Genomic DNA, 15,581 nt, shown 5'->3' on the forward strand with positions numbered 1-15,581 from the left:
AAACATAAGTACCTTTGTGAGCCAGCCGCTCACAGTGGGCTTGGCGGAGGTGGAATCCACACGGACTGGGCTGCTCGCCTGAACTTTGAGGATGTTCTGCAAAACTTGAATCCAGTCCTCCAGAATGTTGGGGGAATCCGCCGTAAGGTAGAAAGTCTTCTTCTCCGTCACCAACTGCAAATATGTCGGGACAAAATAAGTAAATATTAAAAAGAAATTAAGGAATGAATGAATAAATGAATAAACAAATAAATAAATAAATAAATAAATAAATAAATAGCTAACTAAGCTAGCTAAATACATAGCTAACTAGCTAACTCACTAACCAAATAACTAAATACACAAATACATAAATAAATACATACATACACAAAAAAATACATAAATAAATACACAAATTAATAAATAAAACAAACAAGGAAATAAATAAATAAAATACCTAATAGCTAGCTAACTACGCTAGCTGTTACGTACTTGAAAGGTTTGTGCTGCTTCTGCACGTACGATGTGGCACGATGAGTTGATTTCAATCTGGCCTTGAGGTTTCCTGATGACGTCGCTCTGGGAAACATCGCGCAGACATTGGAAAAATGTTTGATGTAATATTTGTATTGATGTATTTTTTTGCTGCATACGGGCTAACTTACAGGTGATTTATAGTAGAGTATCTCCCCGTTCCTCAGGATAAACCAGCGGCGTTTCCACGTCTTCACCTGACTGCTCATCTTCAGAAGGTAGCCGGACTTCTCCAACGTCTCCTGAACGCATCATTCCATAACCAGTTTGAATGACAATCGCAAAAAAATGCTAATACCTTCATATGCTAACATATAGCAAGGCACCTAACCGCACTCAAGATGGACTTTTTTAATAGTCGTTGAGTTTTGAAAATAATAATTCGTTTAACACAATGGCAAAAAAATGATGAATTTCTTCGTCTGTCCAACCGCAGTAGTATAGCGCCAACTACTGCCGAGGAGGACTAAATGTCAGCTTTCTTTTGTCTTAATAATAATAATGTTACCTGGATATGTTTATCAAGATAGCCAATACAGGTAACATCCGACTTACGACCAACTGTACTTACGACCACCCATACTTATGATACGACGATTTTTGATAATAATAATAATAATAATCAAAATTCACAGCTTAGTGTAAGTGGCTCACACCACCCGTCTATACGAATACCAGAAACGTTAAAAAATCGGTCCGTATCGGACTGGTATCGGTACTCGTCCATCGTTAACTCATTCACTGCCAGACGATGTGCAAACAATTTGTCCACTCCAGTGCCGAGGTTTTTGTCATTGTCACTGAAATTGAAGGACTCACAGAATATTGAGTTTTAGGACTACATCAACATTGAATGCAGCGTAAGAAACCTTAGAGTCTCTTTCTTCATCAGAAAAAAATTGTTCATTCCTAAGTTATATGGGTCTGGAGTTATTAGAGCTTCAAATGGGGGCAGATGTACAAAATGCAATAGATTCAAATTAGAGTAAAGTCTTGTGATATCGATATTCTCGGGAGTGGGAAAAAAATATTGATATAACCGGACTATCGATATATCCGATCCTGCGGCATGTAAATTTTTTCCTTGCGTTCATAGAAATAGTATCGTAATAAGCAGTACTATCGATATAACCAATATCGATATAACGAGACTTTACTGTAGTTTCTATAGAGCTTTAACAACAGCCGAAGCTGTAACAAAGCGCTAACATGGACAAAAGGCAAATGCTACCTCCTCGTGGAAGGGAAAAAAACATTGCCAGAGGTCTGCCCAACGCTTTATCGGCACGCCCGCTAGAAAAATCAAAACCCAAACAAATGTGGGAATTTCTTTCCGATGAATACTCACGGGCCCGGTGCTCTCACAGGAGTAAGACGAGGTCCTCTGGACTTTGTGTTCTGGTTCCGAGTAGTCACTGTCCAGGGAGCAGGCGTCGGGTGGGATGGCGTAGTCACTCTCGGAGCTAATGGACGACATGGACACACCTGGACGTTCCGGAACGGCCAATGATAATGCATCCTTCCGTTTGATGACATGAATTTAATCATAATAATAATTCAAACCTCTCTTGATGGCACGGGGACTCCCAGGGACGCCGCCCCGCTTGTCCGGACTCAGCATGGAGGTCCGCAAGCTAACGAGGGAGCCGCTGTCATCTTCGGAACTGGAATCGTCGTTATCCCGCAGAGGCGCGGCGCTGATCTGAGTGGCTTTCTAAGCACGTGGATTTGCCACCATTTCAAATCAAATCGATGCTACCTCCTGTTTATGTCATGTGTAATTCCACTATCGGCCACTAGATGGAGGTGTGTTATTCTGTTTCACGTTGTTCGGTTGGAAGAACGTTGAAAACAGGACGTGAAATCCTCTTTGATTCTGCTTTTTACACTTAGAGAAAGGTCAATTTTGTAAGGCACAGATGCTCCCCAACTTACAAATGAGATATGTTCCGAATCGTCGTTCGTAAGGTGAATTTATTCGTAAGTTGAATTTGTTCGTAAGTTGCTTCTGTGCTATGCTTTGTATGGAATGTATGTTTAAGGCTGATATAAGTATGTTGAAGGTTTATGTAAGTATGTAATAATAATAATAATAATAATAATAATACATTGCATTTATAAGCGCCTTTCAAAACTCTCAAGGTCACTTTAAAGTCACAGGATAAGTTTTTTTTTCCGTGGGAGAGCAGCGGCAGCCACACACGCCAGCGTTCACTCAACCCGGAATAACTCAAATAAATACAAGGCTAGCTAGCTAGCTAGCTAGCTAATAGGTATCTAATAAATTGTTAGCCAGCGAGTTAATATCTAGTTAACAGTTGGCCAGCCAGCCCATAGCCAGCTAATAAATAGCTAGCTAGCCAGTTAGATAGCTAATAGATAGCTAGCTAGATAGCCAACCAGCCAATAGATAGGGCTTGTATAAGTAACCTGTATTGGTTTGTACTGAAAAATAAACATTGAATAAAATATATGTATTATCAAGATATGTAGATGTACAACATACTACATATGTTACTACAAAAATGTTTGTATGTACCGTTATTCGTAACTCGAATGTTCATAAGTCGTGGAGCATATGTGCATGTTTGGGCATTGTTATTACTGTATTATGATTATTATTTTTTATGGTATTTTTTTTTACAATCATACAGCGTCCAGGAAGTGAACTTCAGCATGTTCATGATTTTGCAGTTAAGAAATTGCAGACTTTTTGTGGAGAACTTGTTCTCCGTTGTTAGCTGAAAAACTTCTTGACTCACTATTTTCATGATCTCGCAGTAAAAGTCGTACTTTTGTCCCATCTCATAGACATTTGGTGTTGTTGTTGTTGTTGTTGTTGTTGTCTGTAATCCTTTATTCCGGCGTGTTATTTCAACTACTATGCTGGCAAATGTGACCTGGGTTTGATGTTTGTGTACATGGTAGAAATGGCGGTTTGCTGCGTTTGTGTTTGGCGACTTGCGATATCTTTACGAAAACAGAAACGCTTCCAAACAACAATGGCTGACTCACCCCTTTAAGTGTGGCGTACACCGGAACGCTGATGTTCTTGTAAATCAGCTGCGCGAATGGACTGGCCGCTGGGCACGGGGGCAAGATGGACCCTAAAGGCAAATCCATTTGTAGTTTCAATCCGTTATGACATACTTTCATTTTATATGCACATTTTATTTCACGATTGACTTCACATGTGCAAAAATGTGTCCACACCAGTGCCAGGGTTTTTGTCATTGTCACTTGGATTCCAGGACCCACAGAATATTGAGTTTTAGGATGACATAAACATTTAATGCAGCGTAAAAAAAATCTTACTCTATTCTTTCTTTAGCAAAAAAAAATGGGTCTGGAGTATGGGTCTGGAGTTATCTGAGCTTGAAATGAGGGTGGATGTCCAAAAAAAATTCAGGAATGGCGCTGTGTCATATTTTCAACTTGCGAATAAATTTGTGAATAGCAGTGAAGGACTTAATATAGTACTATATTGAAATGTACGTTATGTCATCATGGCTTGAGTATGATGGTATTTACTGTCAATTACATTTTACGATGATATTTTTGGCCGAATAAGACACTGCGACGAAAAGCCACATCTTGGGAGCTCCCAAGTATCTTTGGCTTCAACGGGACACAAAGCAGCTGACCATGTAGCTTAGTGTTCATAATGCAACACCGTAAACACCCTTCGCAGGGTTACGCTACTCTGGTGCGCCCAGAAGAAAAAATAATGTATAATCCAGGCAGCTGGCACTGCCTACGCCGCAGAGACTAGCAAGACTGTAGAGGTACCATATTGTGCCTGTGATGTCACATCAGCCATTCAGACAATTGAAGCTGAAGTTGAGCACCCGCATCATCCACAGTAGCTCTTAGCAGTACCGCCAAGCCTCGCCGGGGATCACGCATTCCCGCTGAACACGAGGAACGACGTGGCGATGGAAAGCGTAATTACACCTGGGCCTCGTTCCTTTCATCGGCCATGATTAAAAAGCAGCTGTCTCTCCGCCTTTCCGCTAAAGAGCCTCTTTCTTTGAGGGAAGGGAGTATCTGCAGCCTAAAATGAGCCAACACCTGCACAGGTGCCTCCGGCCTCGGGCCTCAGGAAGTGACATTAAAGACTGCGACGATGGATCCCAAGCGACCACCCCGCAAGTGCTGGAGTGGCTGATGAATGATTGGCCACCCATGGATCGCAACTCGACTCGCAGGAAGTTAGCATCCAAGTGTCGCTTGTTGGATGAAGTGAATGAACTCACTGTGAGTGTGGTTTGGTTTGGTTTGGTTGAAAAGGCGATTTTTGTTGCTCAGCGGGACGTCGACCTGACAGTCAGACCGCATAGCAGTGGAAGGAAATACTGTTCCCTTCAGATCAAACGGGAGCAGATAGAGTGAGAACAGCCGAGGCCCCAGAATTGAGCCTTGTGGAACACCGCACAACAGTGAGGCAGTACTTGTTGACTGGCTGAGGGTCAGGGGACTGTTCTTCCCGGTGGTTCTACAAAGTTTTCGAAACTGGGTAAGGCATATCTAATGCAGGCGAATGGTTAGTAATTGGGGGTAGGGACTCACCTCGACCAGGGCACCTGGCTCCAGGAGATGCCTCAGATACTCTCATTCCAGCCTTGGCCACGGCGTAGATTCGACTCTCCTAGAGTGAGTTAATCGGTTCCGTTATCACCCAAAGATGCAAAATCCAAATGAGTTTGCATTAAGCCCGCCTACCCACGAAGGGAAGCGATGTAAGGGAGGCGTCGGCGGTTTCAGAACGTCAGGATCCAGTCTCTCCAAATCCCCTGAGTGACCCACAAGAGGGAGCTCGTCCTGCTGCCGGGGCTCCTCCAATCCCGACCCTTCTACCACGCCATCCATGCTGTCTGGGAACTTGCCGTCAATGTCTGTTTCCTCGACAGGCTGGGAAAAGGGCGACGTGCTGGCGGTGAGGGTGGAACAAGTGGACGAGGGCGTCAGGATGTCGATGCTGACCAGCTGGTGGAGTCGGTCCAGGCTGTGCTGGGGCTGGCTGAAGTGCTTCTTCACCAGTTGGATGCTGTCGCGGGGGATGAGCGGAGTCCGGATCTTGGGTAAGGTCAGACTGGCAACTGATTGGGGGGCCTCTGTCTGGGTGGGCTTGGGAAAGAGTTTGTTGGTAGAGGGTGAAAGTGGTATGAATGTGCTTTGGGGCGCGTGGCGGAGGGGAGGCTTTGAGAAGCTCGGGGGTCCTTGGGGCATCTCGTACGCTGAGGTAGAAGACGAAGACGATTGAAGGCACTGGGAGCGAAACTTGGTGTTCAGTTCGTCTGAGTCTTTACCCTCGGAGCAGATGACGGGTTCTGGTTTAGGGTTCTTCCTGCTTTGGCCTTGTGAGTGAGCATTGGGGTTTGGAATGCAGCCTTTGAAAATCCCTTTCTGGGTGAGTTCTGGAGATCTTTTCAAATCTGAGAGCAAGAAGAACGTAACGAGATTGGGCCATTGATAAATTTGCATAACACCCGGGTTCCCATCTTCCTAGTTCCTGACCTCCTGATGCATAACCACCCCATAAAACTCAAATTATAACCATCAGTCAATCACAGGGCAGCAATAGACACAAATGAGCAGTCACCTGTTGGCAAGTTCTTAGCATTTCCACGGGTGACCGCTGGGCTCCTGCTGTCATCCCATGAGGTTGACGTACCGGGACTGCTATGAGTAAATGGGGGACTGCCAGGTCCCGGTTGGACGTCCGGCCCCGGGAAGCTTACGGGGGACCCAGCGGGATAGGTGATGGATTTCTCTAAAAGAGCTAAGGGACGACATGACACTCGTGAGATCTTTATGCAGAAAAAGGTGAAGGATGAGATCTTTGCTGACCTTGCAATTTGTCCTGGAGCAACCTGATCTGCTCAGTTTGCTTCACGTTGGCTTCTTGAAGCTGCTGATTCTCTTGTTCCAGCTAGAGATAATAGACGTTGGGCGCTATTTTCATTCAAGGTAGACAGTGCTTACTAGACTGTGTCGCACAAAAATTGGGCCCTTTAGTACAGTCTGACGCCACTTTGGCACCGAATTTTGGTATCTTCTGCATCATATTTCCAAAACGGGACGCAACTGACCTCTCTGAGCTTTATGGTCACCCAGTCTTTAATCTTGGCCGCCTTTTCCTCAATGATTTTGGCCTCCTGGGCTCTGACTACGACCTGGAGGAGGTGAAAACATGACATTACCAATAGGCGAACCAAAGTGTTCTGCCAGGTCTCAAAATTTGGAGGTGGAGACATTGACGGTTTCGAGACACAAGTGAGGAGACGTTTTTTTTTAACGCTATTTTATTGCAAACTATTTTGCGGATCACAAGACCCACAAAAACTTCCAACCTTGCCGCACCTGTTTTTCGAGCTGCATCTCTAATTTCTTGATAGTGGCATCTTTTTCTCGAACCCGGACGATCAGATCTTGATACTTTCTGTTCAATAAGTTCTCGGACCCTCTACTTTGCACATTTGCCGACTTGAGTTTTTCCTCCATGGTCTGCATCTGAAAAGTTGGAACTCGTTGAAGTTGAGAAATGAAACGCAGGACAAAAGCTGACCCCCTTTTTTTACCTGTTTCTCCGCGCTGTCGGCACGCTGGTCGGCCTCGATCACCCGCTGCTCTAACTCTTGCATCTGAGTCAAAAACACAAAGGCGCCCGGGTTACCATGGTTTCACACGGCGGGGGGAAGAACCCTAGCGCGACCCCCCACCGCCCTCTTCCTCTCTTCACAGCAAACCGTGTGGGAAAGTTCAACAATGCCGACAGACGTGAAAACGTCCTAAACAGCAATTAATGGTATTTGGTCAACCACTGCATGGGTTCCGCTACGCAATCCGCTGCTGATTAAACGAGAGTGCAAACTGTGGGAAAATGTTTTTTTTTTGGGGGGAGTGTAAAAGGTAAACCATAATTTTCTTGTCAAAATGTTTCATCAAAACAGGACGAGCGCAGATTCGGCCTTCTAAGCCTCCGCTTAGTTTTCGATATGGTGTCCGGTCCGCAGACCTGAGACGCAGACTAAGTTCGGAACAGCGGAACGGTTCAGAGGTAAGACGGCACGAGGCCATTTCAAGATTTGAAAACAATCTTAAAAAGAACTTGAAAGGACAACCGACGTCTCCGGACAAGTTGCGTCCATAATTTGTAAAATGGCTAAGAATGACTTCTACTGAGCGTATTTTAATACGATTCCACTGCATGTAGCTATATTTTACATTTTAAGACTCGCGCTGAATATTCAGGAAGTCTTGTTTTTGAGTTGGTGACGAGTCCGTACGTGACGTCACTAAAGGAACGCTCCTGACCGAAAAAAGACACATTGACGTGATAGAATGACTGCTACAGTCATTCCATCACGTCAATGTATTTTGCTGTACTTGTTTGGTCTGAAGACCTCGTGTTACATCCAAAAGCCGCCAGAAGAGGGCGTTCAAGCTCCATATAAGGAATTTATCAGCCTGTGGAAACGGAGGTGGCCACAGGAGGTCGCCATTTTGTGCCTCTTTTCTGATGATCCATTTCTCCCTAATGTTGCCTCAAAATGGCACACAATAAATTCTTTAATCGATTGCAAACATGTATGCTTTCCTCTTCAGAACTATTTGAATCATATTCATAACTGGAGGTGTAACAAGAAAGCAAATTTTCTGAATCTGAATCCATTGTTTTGATTCTCCAGAAATGCAAGACGTCTTGGCGTGACATCACAAACTGGGGGCGGGACTTTCTGAAAATGCCCAATTCGCAGCTCCATTTTTTGCAGATTTTGGACACTTTTACGTCATTTTTCTTGGTGTTTTGCATTTGACTCAAAATATCATACTGCGTGTTTTGGGTATTTTAGATGCTATAAAACGTTTTTCTGATGTCAGTTAAGAAACTAAAAAGTGACGTCGATTGTCCTTTAAAATGCAAAGGGAGTCTGTTAAAAGATGCCAGAGGTGAAAATATATGCTCCCTCTTACGAGTACCAGTTAATCCACTCACGTTCTTCAACTTTTTTTTTCGTTCCACACCAAAGTGGGTCAATGTGTAAAACACTCTTAACTTGGCAATAGAAACTCGGTGGAGACCATGAAAAAGCGGCACTCAAACAAAAGGTCATCTGAGAGAATTCTGCAATTCTGCGCCTGAGTGTAAAATCGAACACTTGAGCCTCACTCAGTCCACCCGCACAAAACCCGCATCCTGGATCACCCACGACGGCTTTCGGGTGTCTTTTTACCTTCTCGGCCAGCAGCTGGCGGATTTTTCCCGCTTGGAGTCGGAACCTCAGCAGCTGCATCTCCAAAGCCACGCAGCGTTTCTGCCAATCCGCGCCGGAGGAGGGGGCGCCCACGCGTCCTTCCAGGACGTCGGCCATTTCCTCGGCGATTTCCCTCCCACCTGAAATGAGGGTGGTCAAGGTGGTGGTTGTGGTGAATAACGGATGAGAGGAGTCGCCGCATTCGTTACAGGATGACATAAACATGACGTTGGTGACCTCACAATTACTTTCTGATCTCATCAGTACGGCACTAGTTCATTGTTCAGAACTATCTTTGCAATGCTATTTTGTGTTTTCATAGTCATCTAATTTTTGCCAACTTGCCCTGCCTAGAAATTGGGGTTACTGCTAACCTCTCAATTACTCTCTGATCTCATCAGTACGGCACTAGTTTATTGTTGAGAACTATTTTTGCCATGACCATTTTATATTTGAGTTAGTGTTGTACATTTGCAGATTGAGTGAACGCTGGCGCGTGTGGCTGCCACTGCTCACCCACAGAAAAACTTATCCTGTGGCTGTAAAGTGACCTTGAGAGTTTTGAAAGGCGCATAGAAATCAAATGGATTATTATTATTAAGTATGCAGTAGATTTTTTTTTACTGCGAAAAGTTGAAGGTCGGCCTGTTTTCCGATGTCTATTGCGCAAGGTGCCATTTTTTTTCATGGACCTCCTCGGGTGGAGACAGATGCTACTTAAATCATTCAGAGCCATTCACAAATGTATTCGGAAATTGAAAATATGACGTAGAGCGAGATTTCCGAATATGTTCGGGTGTTGATTTTTTTCTTGTTTAAGTGCCGATATAGTGCTGGTCAGACCTCAAGCATTGTTTTTTTTCTCCTTTCCACGTGGGGGCAGCATTTCCCTTTTTTCCATGCTAGAGCTTTCTTCCAGCTTTAGCTGTTGTTAAAGCGCTATATGAGCCAATATGTATGCATTTCTGCCCTCATTTCAAGCTCATATAACTCCAGACCCATTTAGGAATCAACTCATTTTTTCTAATGAAAGAAGATAGTCTAAGTAAGGTTTCTTACGCTGCATTGAATGTTTATGTCGTCCTAAAAGTCAATATTATGTGGGTTCTGGAATTTGAGTGAAAACGACAAAAACCCTGGCACTGGAGTGGACATATTTTTGTACATCGTCTGGCAGTGAATGAGTTAATAAAAAACTATTCATATTTTACAAAAAAGGAACCAATACAAAATTTGAAAATGTGTCTTTTATCCAAAATAACAAACCAAAGGAAATGATAATACTAATTTACATCAATGGTAGACCCTCGGGTTATAAAAGACAACATAGTACTCAAACCAAGTTCATGTTTCCCTTAGAAAATAATTGCCATGCAAATAATCTGTTCCAGTTGCGGAACGACAGTTGAGGAATTAACTCATTTTTTTCCTAAGCTTTCTTACGCTGCATTGCATGTTTATGTCATCCTAAAACTCAATGTTCTGTGGGTCCGGGAATTCGAATGACAAATGACAAAAACCCTGGCACTGCAGTGGACACATTTTGGCACATCGGCTGGCAGTGAAGGAGTTAATGGCGTTTCCTCAAGCAAGCGTGGCACGTGTTTTCATTTACAAAACAAGAGTCATTTCACTTCCGTCCTGATGATTCAGTGACCAAAAAGTGCAAGGGATAAACTGACCCCCCCCCCCCCCCCACACACACACCCTCGTGACAGTCCCTCAAACGAACAAAACAGCTGGATCGAGTCAAGCTTGAAACTTGATTTCCATTCCATCGCATGCCCACACACAAAACCTCAGTGGGGGAGGATGTGACTTCGGGGGAGGCGGTGGGGGGGTTCGAGTTCATTCGTCCAAAGCGGGTCAGCTCTGCCTCAAAACCCCAAACTTCCTTCGTGAAATCTCTTCTTAATTACAAGGCAGGGCTGAAACTGGATGCTAGTCGGGTCTGGCACAATGGTGTCTTTCTGCGCCACAGTCCCATAAGAGGCTAGTTCAGGGTGGGGTGGGCTTTGGGGGGGTTCTTCAGCTCTCACAGTCACAGAGGAAGGAGGCAAGAATGTGTAAAGACGAACGGACAAAGTGTTGAAAGCCCTAAAACTGACGGGGCAACTCCACCTTGTGTGGAGGAAGCTAGTTGAGAAACGTTTAGGGACTTTGTGACACAAGGATGAGGAAAATTTAGCTTCAGAAAGAAGCAGCATGAAAATTGGTTAGAACATCTAGACAGGATGGTTAGCGAGCTAGCAAAAAACGGGCTAACTAGATAGCAACATAAGACAAAGAATCAAGGGAGCTGGGTAAATAGATGGCTCGCGTTGGTATGCAGCTACCCAGCGAGCCAACGAGCTGGCTAGCTATCTAGGTATCTATCTAGCTGGCAATCCAATTATCTAGCTAGCTAGCAATCCAGTTATCTAGATAGCTAGCAAACCATTTATGTAGCTAGCTAGCAAACCATTTATTCAGTTAACTGGCTATGCTGCGATCTAGCTATCTGGATTTCTTGCTCTCTGGTTAGCTATCCATTTTGCTAGCTTGATCTCTTGTCGAGATGTGCCAAGCTAGGTCGATGGATATATCGACAGATGGGCACTTCAAACAAAAATGGCTAACTTTCGGCACGAACAAAGTCAAGTAGGAAGAGACAAAAAAGACAGCGGCAGACGAGACGTTCAAAGTCCGGCAGTTAAAACCGTGCGCCGTCGCTCCCTGCAATTAGCCTGCTCGTAAATGCAGGCCTTAGCCATACAAAATTACACAAGTTTAGCATGCGTAGACTTTTGGACCCGGGATGACCACTGGCTAGCGGTTTTGACGTAAAGCTGTTCAGTTTGGGGAGGGGGGGGGGGTGGAAAGCTAATCATTACTTTTAGTTTTTTTTATCAATCGTTGGGCAGTCACCAAAGTGAAAAATGTGTAACGTTAGCAAAATAACGTTGGTAGCAATTGGATAAAATCCTTCGTAGGAGTTTGTTTGTTTTGGAGGTCACCAACGATAGTACCAGACAAAATGGTTTTGTAAACATTGGTTTTTCAGTTGATTTTTGGTGGGTCCGTTCACGATAGACATGTCGACCAAATGTTGCTAGCTAACACCCCTTAGCACTTTGAACACATCTTTGATGACAAATGGTGTCACCTCTTGCCTGGTTCAGGCAAGCCTTTTAACGTCGTTGAAGGCGACGCGCTAAGTCCCTCCCTACCGACCGCTCCGTAACCCGTCAGGGAACCAAACGGTTGGAGCTCCGCCAAGGTGTCGCAGTGTGAGCCGAACGAACATCAGCGTCAACTTTCCAACTTAGCAAAAGAAGAAGCTAGGACCACCTCGGAAACCGAGCCAGTTTTACCGACCGCGTCTTGTATCAACAAACATTTGACACGTGGGCTCGCTACAACACTCGAGCGTGAGGTTAAAGCTTCCGTGGATCAACGTCTCCTACTGGTTTCGCGTTGGACCACCCCGAGGATCCAGATGGGGGGAAGACTGCCTCGGATGGCTTCACATCTACATCATATTTTCTTTTTTTTGCGGCTAACTAGATAGCTCGCTTGTTATACAGCTAGCTTCCTCAGATGGCTACAGATCAAAATCCAAATCAGAATCATCTTGATTGGCCAAGTATGTAGAACACATAAAAGATTTGTCTCCGGTGGAACACGCTGCACTAGTATCATCCTACAAAACAATTGCAAAGAGCCACTATAAAGTTCTATTTGTATTTGGGTTCACATCCGTCCACAAAATCAATCCTTTGTCCTCGTTCGAAGCCTATATATTCTCCATATAAATACCCAGCGGATAAATGTCAATATAGCATAATTACTACTAGCTGTAGGTAGCTAGCTGTTAGCTATTGGTTAGTTCTATCTCTCGCTGGCTGTCTCTTAGCTATCTATTAGCTCTAGCTATCAATTAGCTATCTATAGCGCTCGCTCAAGCTAGGTGTCGATTAGCTATCTATTAGCCAACAGCTAGCCAGTTAGACAGTTTACAGCCACTCAGCTATACAGCTAATAGCTAGCTAATAGATAGTAAATAAATAGTTAATAGATAGCCAGATAGCTATCAGACAGACAGTTTACAGCCAGTCAGCTATAAAGCTAGTTAGCTAATAGATAGTCAGCTAACTAATGGATAGCTAATAAATAGCTAATAGATAGCCAACAGCCAACAACTAGACACAGGTGCAGGTTACAGCTCTCATCCAAATCCACCAAGGACAAAATGTTGCCAATCCAGACTTTCTACCCCGACTTTGCACCCCCCCCCCCCCCGCGTCATTCCTCAATAACAATCTACATTTATTCAAAACAGACACGTTTTCACGTCCGCTGCTTAGTTAGCAGCTGCGCTGATGTCAGTGATTAGTCAGTCTGGGGGTGACATCATCCCCAAGAGACGCTTCCCACATCCCGCGTCCAGTCCAGTCCCGTCCCGTCCCGTTCCGTTCCGTCCCCGCGCCAATTCGCCTGACGCCTCGCAGGCTCCAGATGTGGGTCACGGCTGCACACGTGCAAAACAGGCCACGGATACTGTCGCTGTGCCAAGTTTGTGGCATCGAGATTCCAAAAAGACTCCTGTCTGGAATTGCTGTCTATAAACAGGAGTGTGGGGTGGGGGCTGGGGGGGGGGGGTTGTTTTAAAAGTTTTAATAAAAAAATGGGGGAGGGGTGTAATATATTGAATTTTGGATACAATACAATAACATACATATAGATTTAAATAGCTCTTTAACAACAGCTGAAGCTGTAAAAAAGCGCTTAACATAGACAACTATCCTATACAGGAAAATAAGGCAGTCACAAAGATAGTAGAAAGCACCAAGGAATGAAAGCAAGATCAAGTCGGAATCATGCAGAGTAGAAGGCCAAGATACAGGCAGAACACAAAATGTGGTCAAATTGAAACGGAAAGTATTTGCAGTGATTTAACTTACTTTTGATGCATTTAGTTTTATTTCCCCAACAATAATTGTTTTCTCAAAAATAACAAAATTAATTAATGCATTTAAATCGACTCTTAATTCATCATCATCATCATTGTGTTGCCAACCCATAGGGCGGAAAAAAAATTCAAGCAATCAACCAACAAAATACGATATCGTTCCAAAACTGGAACGGATTAATGGCATGGCAATTATTTTCTAAAGGAAACATGAACTTGGTTTGAGTACAAAGTTGATTTTTATAACCTGAGGGGCTACAGTTTCAGTAAATTAGTATTTTCTTTGGTTTGTTATTTTGGATAAAAGACACATTTTCTCATTTTGTATTAGTTCCTTTTCCGTAAAATATATACGAACTGTTTTTTTTTTAACTCATTCACTGCCGGACGATGTGCAAAAATGTGTTCACTCCAGTGCCAGGGTTTTTGTCACTGTAACTCAAATACTAAGATTCACTGAATATTTAGTTTTAGGATGACATCAAAATTCAATGCAGCGTCTTAGCTTGTCTTCTTTCATCAGAAAAAAGGTTTAATTCCTAAATGATATGGGTCTGGAGTTATCTGAGCTTGAAATGGGGGCGGATGTACAAAAAAATACAATGCAATCCAGACATATTGCTTTGTGTAGCGCTTTAACAAGAACTGAAGCAGGAACAAAGCGCTAACGTGGAAAAAAAGGGAAATGCTACTAAAAAAACATTGCCAGAGGCCTTGGCCAGCGCTTTATCGGCACCCAAACATGAAAAAACAAAATCCGAACAAATTCGGGAATGGCACTCTACGTCATATTTTCAATTGCAGAATAAATTTGTGAATGGTAGTGAATGAGTTAATGTGGTTTGTTTCCGTTTATTTTTAATCCGAATAGTTTGATGGAAAAAAAGAAAAAAAAAAGACAAAAAATTACTTTTGCTTTTTCCCCCCCTTTAATTTTAATCCGAATAATTTGACAAAAAAAATAACCCATTGGCAAAAACAAAAATTACAAAGAAACTTTCCGTACAATAGTAAAAAATAAAATGAAATTGTAAGCCTTTTCTTTTTCTGTAATAATCCGACACTGTTTTCTTTTTTCCGCCAAAAGTAAAAAGTAGGAACAAACAAGGACAAAAACATTTTCCGCCATTTTCCTTTTGATCAAGTAAAGATCAGAGCAAGTCGAAAGAAACAACCGCGCACGTGGATCACAAACGCTCCAAACAAACAAACAAACGCGAGGCGGCAACTTCTTTTGGTACCTTTTTTTCGCCAGTGGACTCCTCTCACCGTCCCTCGTTCCCAACGTGTGTCGGGTTTGCTGGCGTCCTCTCATTCATTCTTCTTTCTTTTTTTTTTTGTTGTTGATGGAGCTCTCCCGGCAGTGGCGGTCACCGTCACCTCCGTCGCCTGGCGTGTGTGGCGAACGCGCCGCGTGCACGCCAACACTTGGCCTCGGTCACACGCACGCGCACGCACGCACACGCTCTTCCCGGCTTTCATTGAGTAGCGCGGAGCCATCTTCCTTTAAAGGGTCCAAAGCGGGATCAGGTTTCGCAAAGGAGTCACCCCTTCACTTCTTCTTCTTCTTTTTCCTTCTTCTTAGGCCCTCCCACTTTCAGATTTTTGCACCGAAGGCTCCCACGGGATAGAAACACGCACTTGGTTTCACTCTGCAGATGTTGACAGCTTCCACGTCAGTCGATCTTCGAGACCCGCTCGGAACTGCGGACATTTTCAAGAGATTTGATTCAGTTTTTGTTGTTGTGTTTTTTTCATTTTTTTTTTCTATTCGAGAGGCAAATTCGTTGAATTGACGGGAAAGTATCAACAATGACAATTCTGTTGCTGGACAAAGTCAATAGACAAATCAGACA

General features: G+C 43.7%; 1 protein-coding gene across 1 annotated transcript in view; it reads right to left on the bottom strand.

Moving 5' to 3' along the window:
* plekhh1 (pleckstrin homology, MyTH4 and FERM domain containing H1) overlaps nt 1-15,581 on the bottom strand; it is a 77,753-nt gene that overhangs the window by 12,525 nt on the left and 49,647 nt on the right. The window contains exons 5-19 of the mRNA XM_089004037.1: nt 14,967-15,429; nt 8,754-8,914; nt 7,098-7,160; nt 6,880-7,029; nt 6,609-6,692; nt 6,367-6,448; nt 6,119-6,298; nt 5,239-5,951; nt 5,086-5,164; nt 3,532-3,623; nt 2,080-2,230; nt 1,865-2,001; nt 648-758; nt 475-561; nt 13-174 (exon numbers count right to left, since the gene is read on the bottom strand). Coding sequence (XP_088860163.1) covers nt 13-174; nt 475-561; nt 648-758; nt 1,865-2,001; nt 2,080-2,230; nt 3,532-3,623; nt 5,086-5,164; nt 5,239-5,951; nt 6,119-6,298; nt 6,367-6,448; nt 6,609-6,692; nt 6,880-7,029; nt 7,098-7,160; nt 8,754-8,891 — 2,229 coding nt within the window. The 5' untranslated portion in view covers nt 8,892-8,914; nt 14,967-15,429. The remainder of the gene's footprint in view (nt 1-12; nt 175-474; nt 562-647; nt 759-1,864; nt 2,002-2,079; nt 2,231-3,531; nt 3,624-5,085; nt 5,165-5,238; nt 5,952-6,118; nt 6,299-6,366; nt 6,449-6,608; nt 6,693-6,879; nt 7,030-7,097; nt 7,161-8,753; nt 8,915-14,966; nt 15,430-15,581) is intronic.

Source organism: Hippocampus bargibanti, linkage group LG09 (assembly GCF_051943395.1).
Source record: "Hippocampus bargibanti isolate YZ-2025 linkage group LG09, ASM5194339v1, whole genome shotgun sequence".
Lineage (NCBI taxonomy): Eukaryota > Metazoa > Chordata > Actinopteri > Syngnathiformes > Syngnathidae > Hippocampus > Hippocampus bargibanti.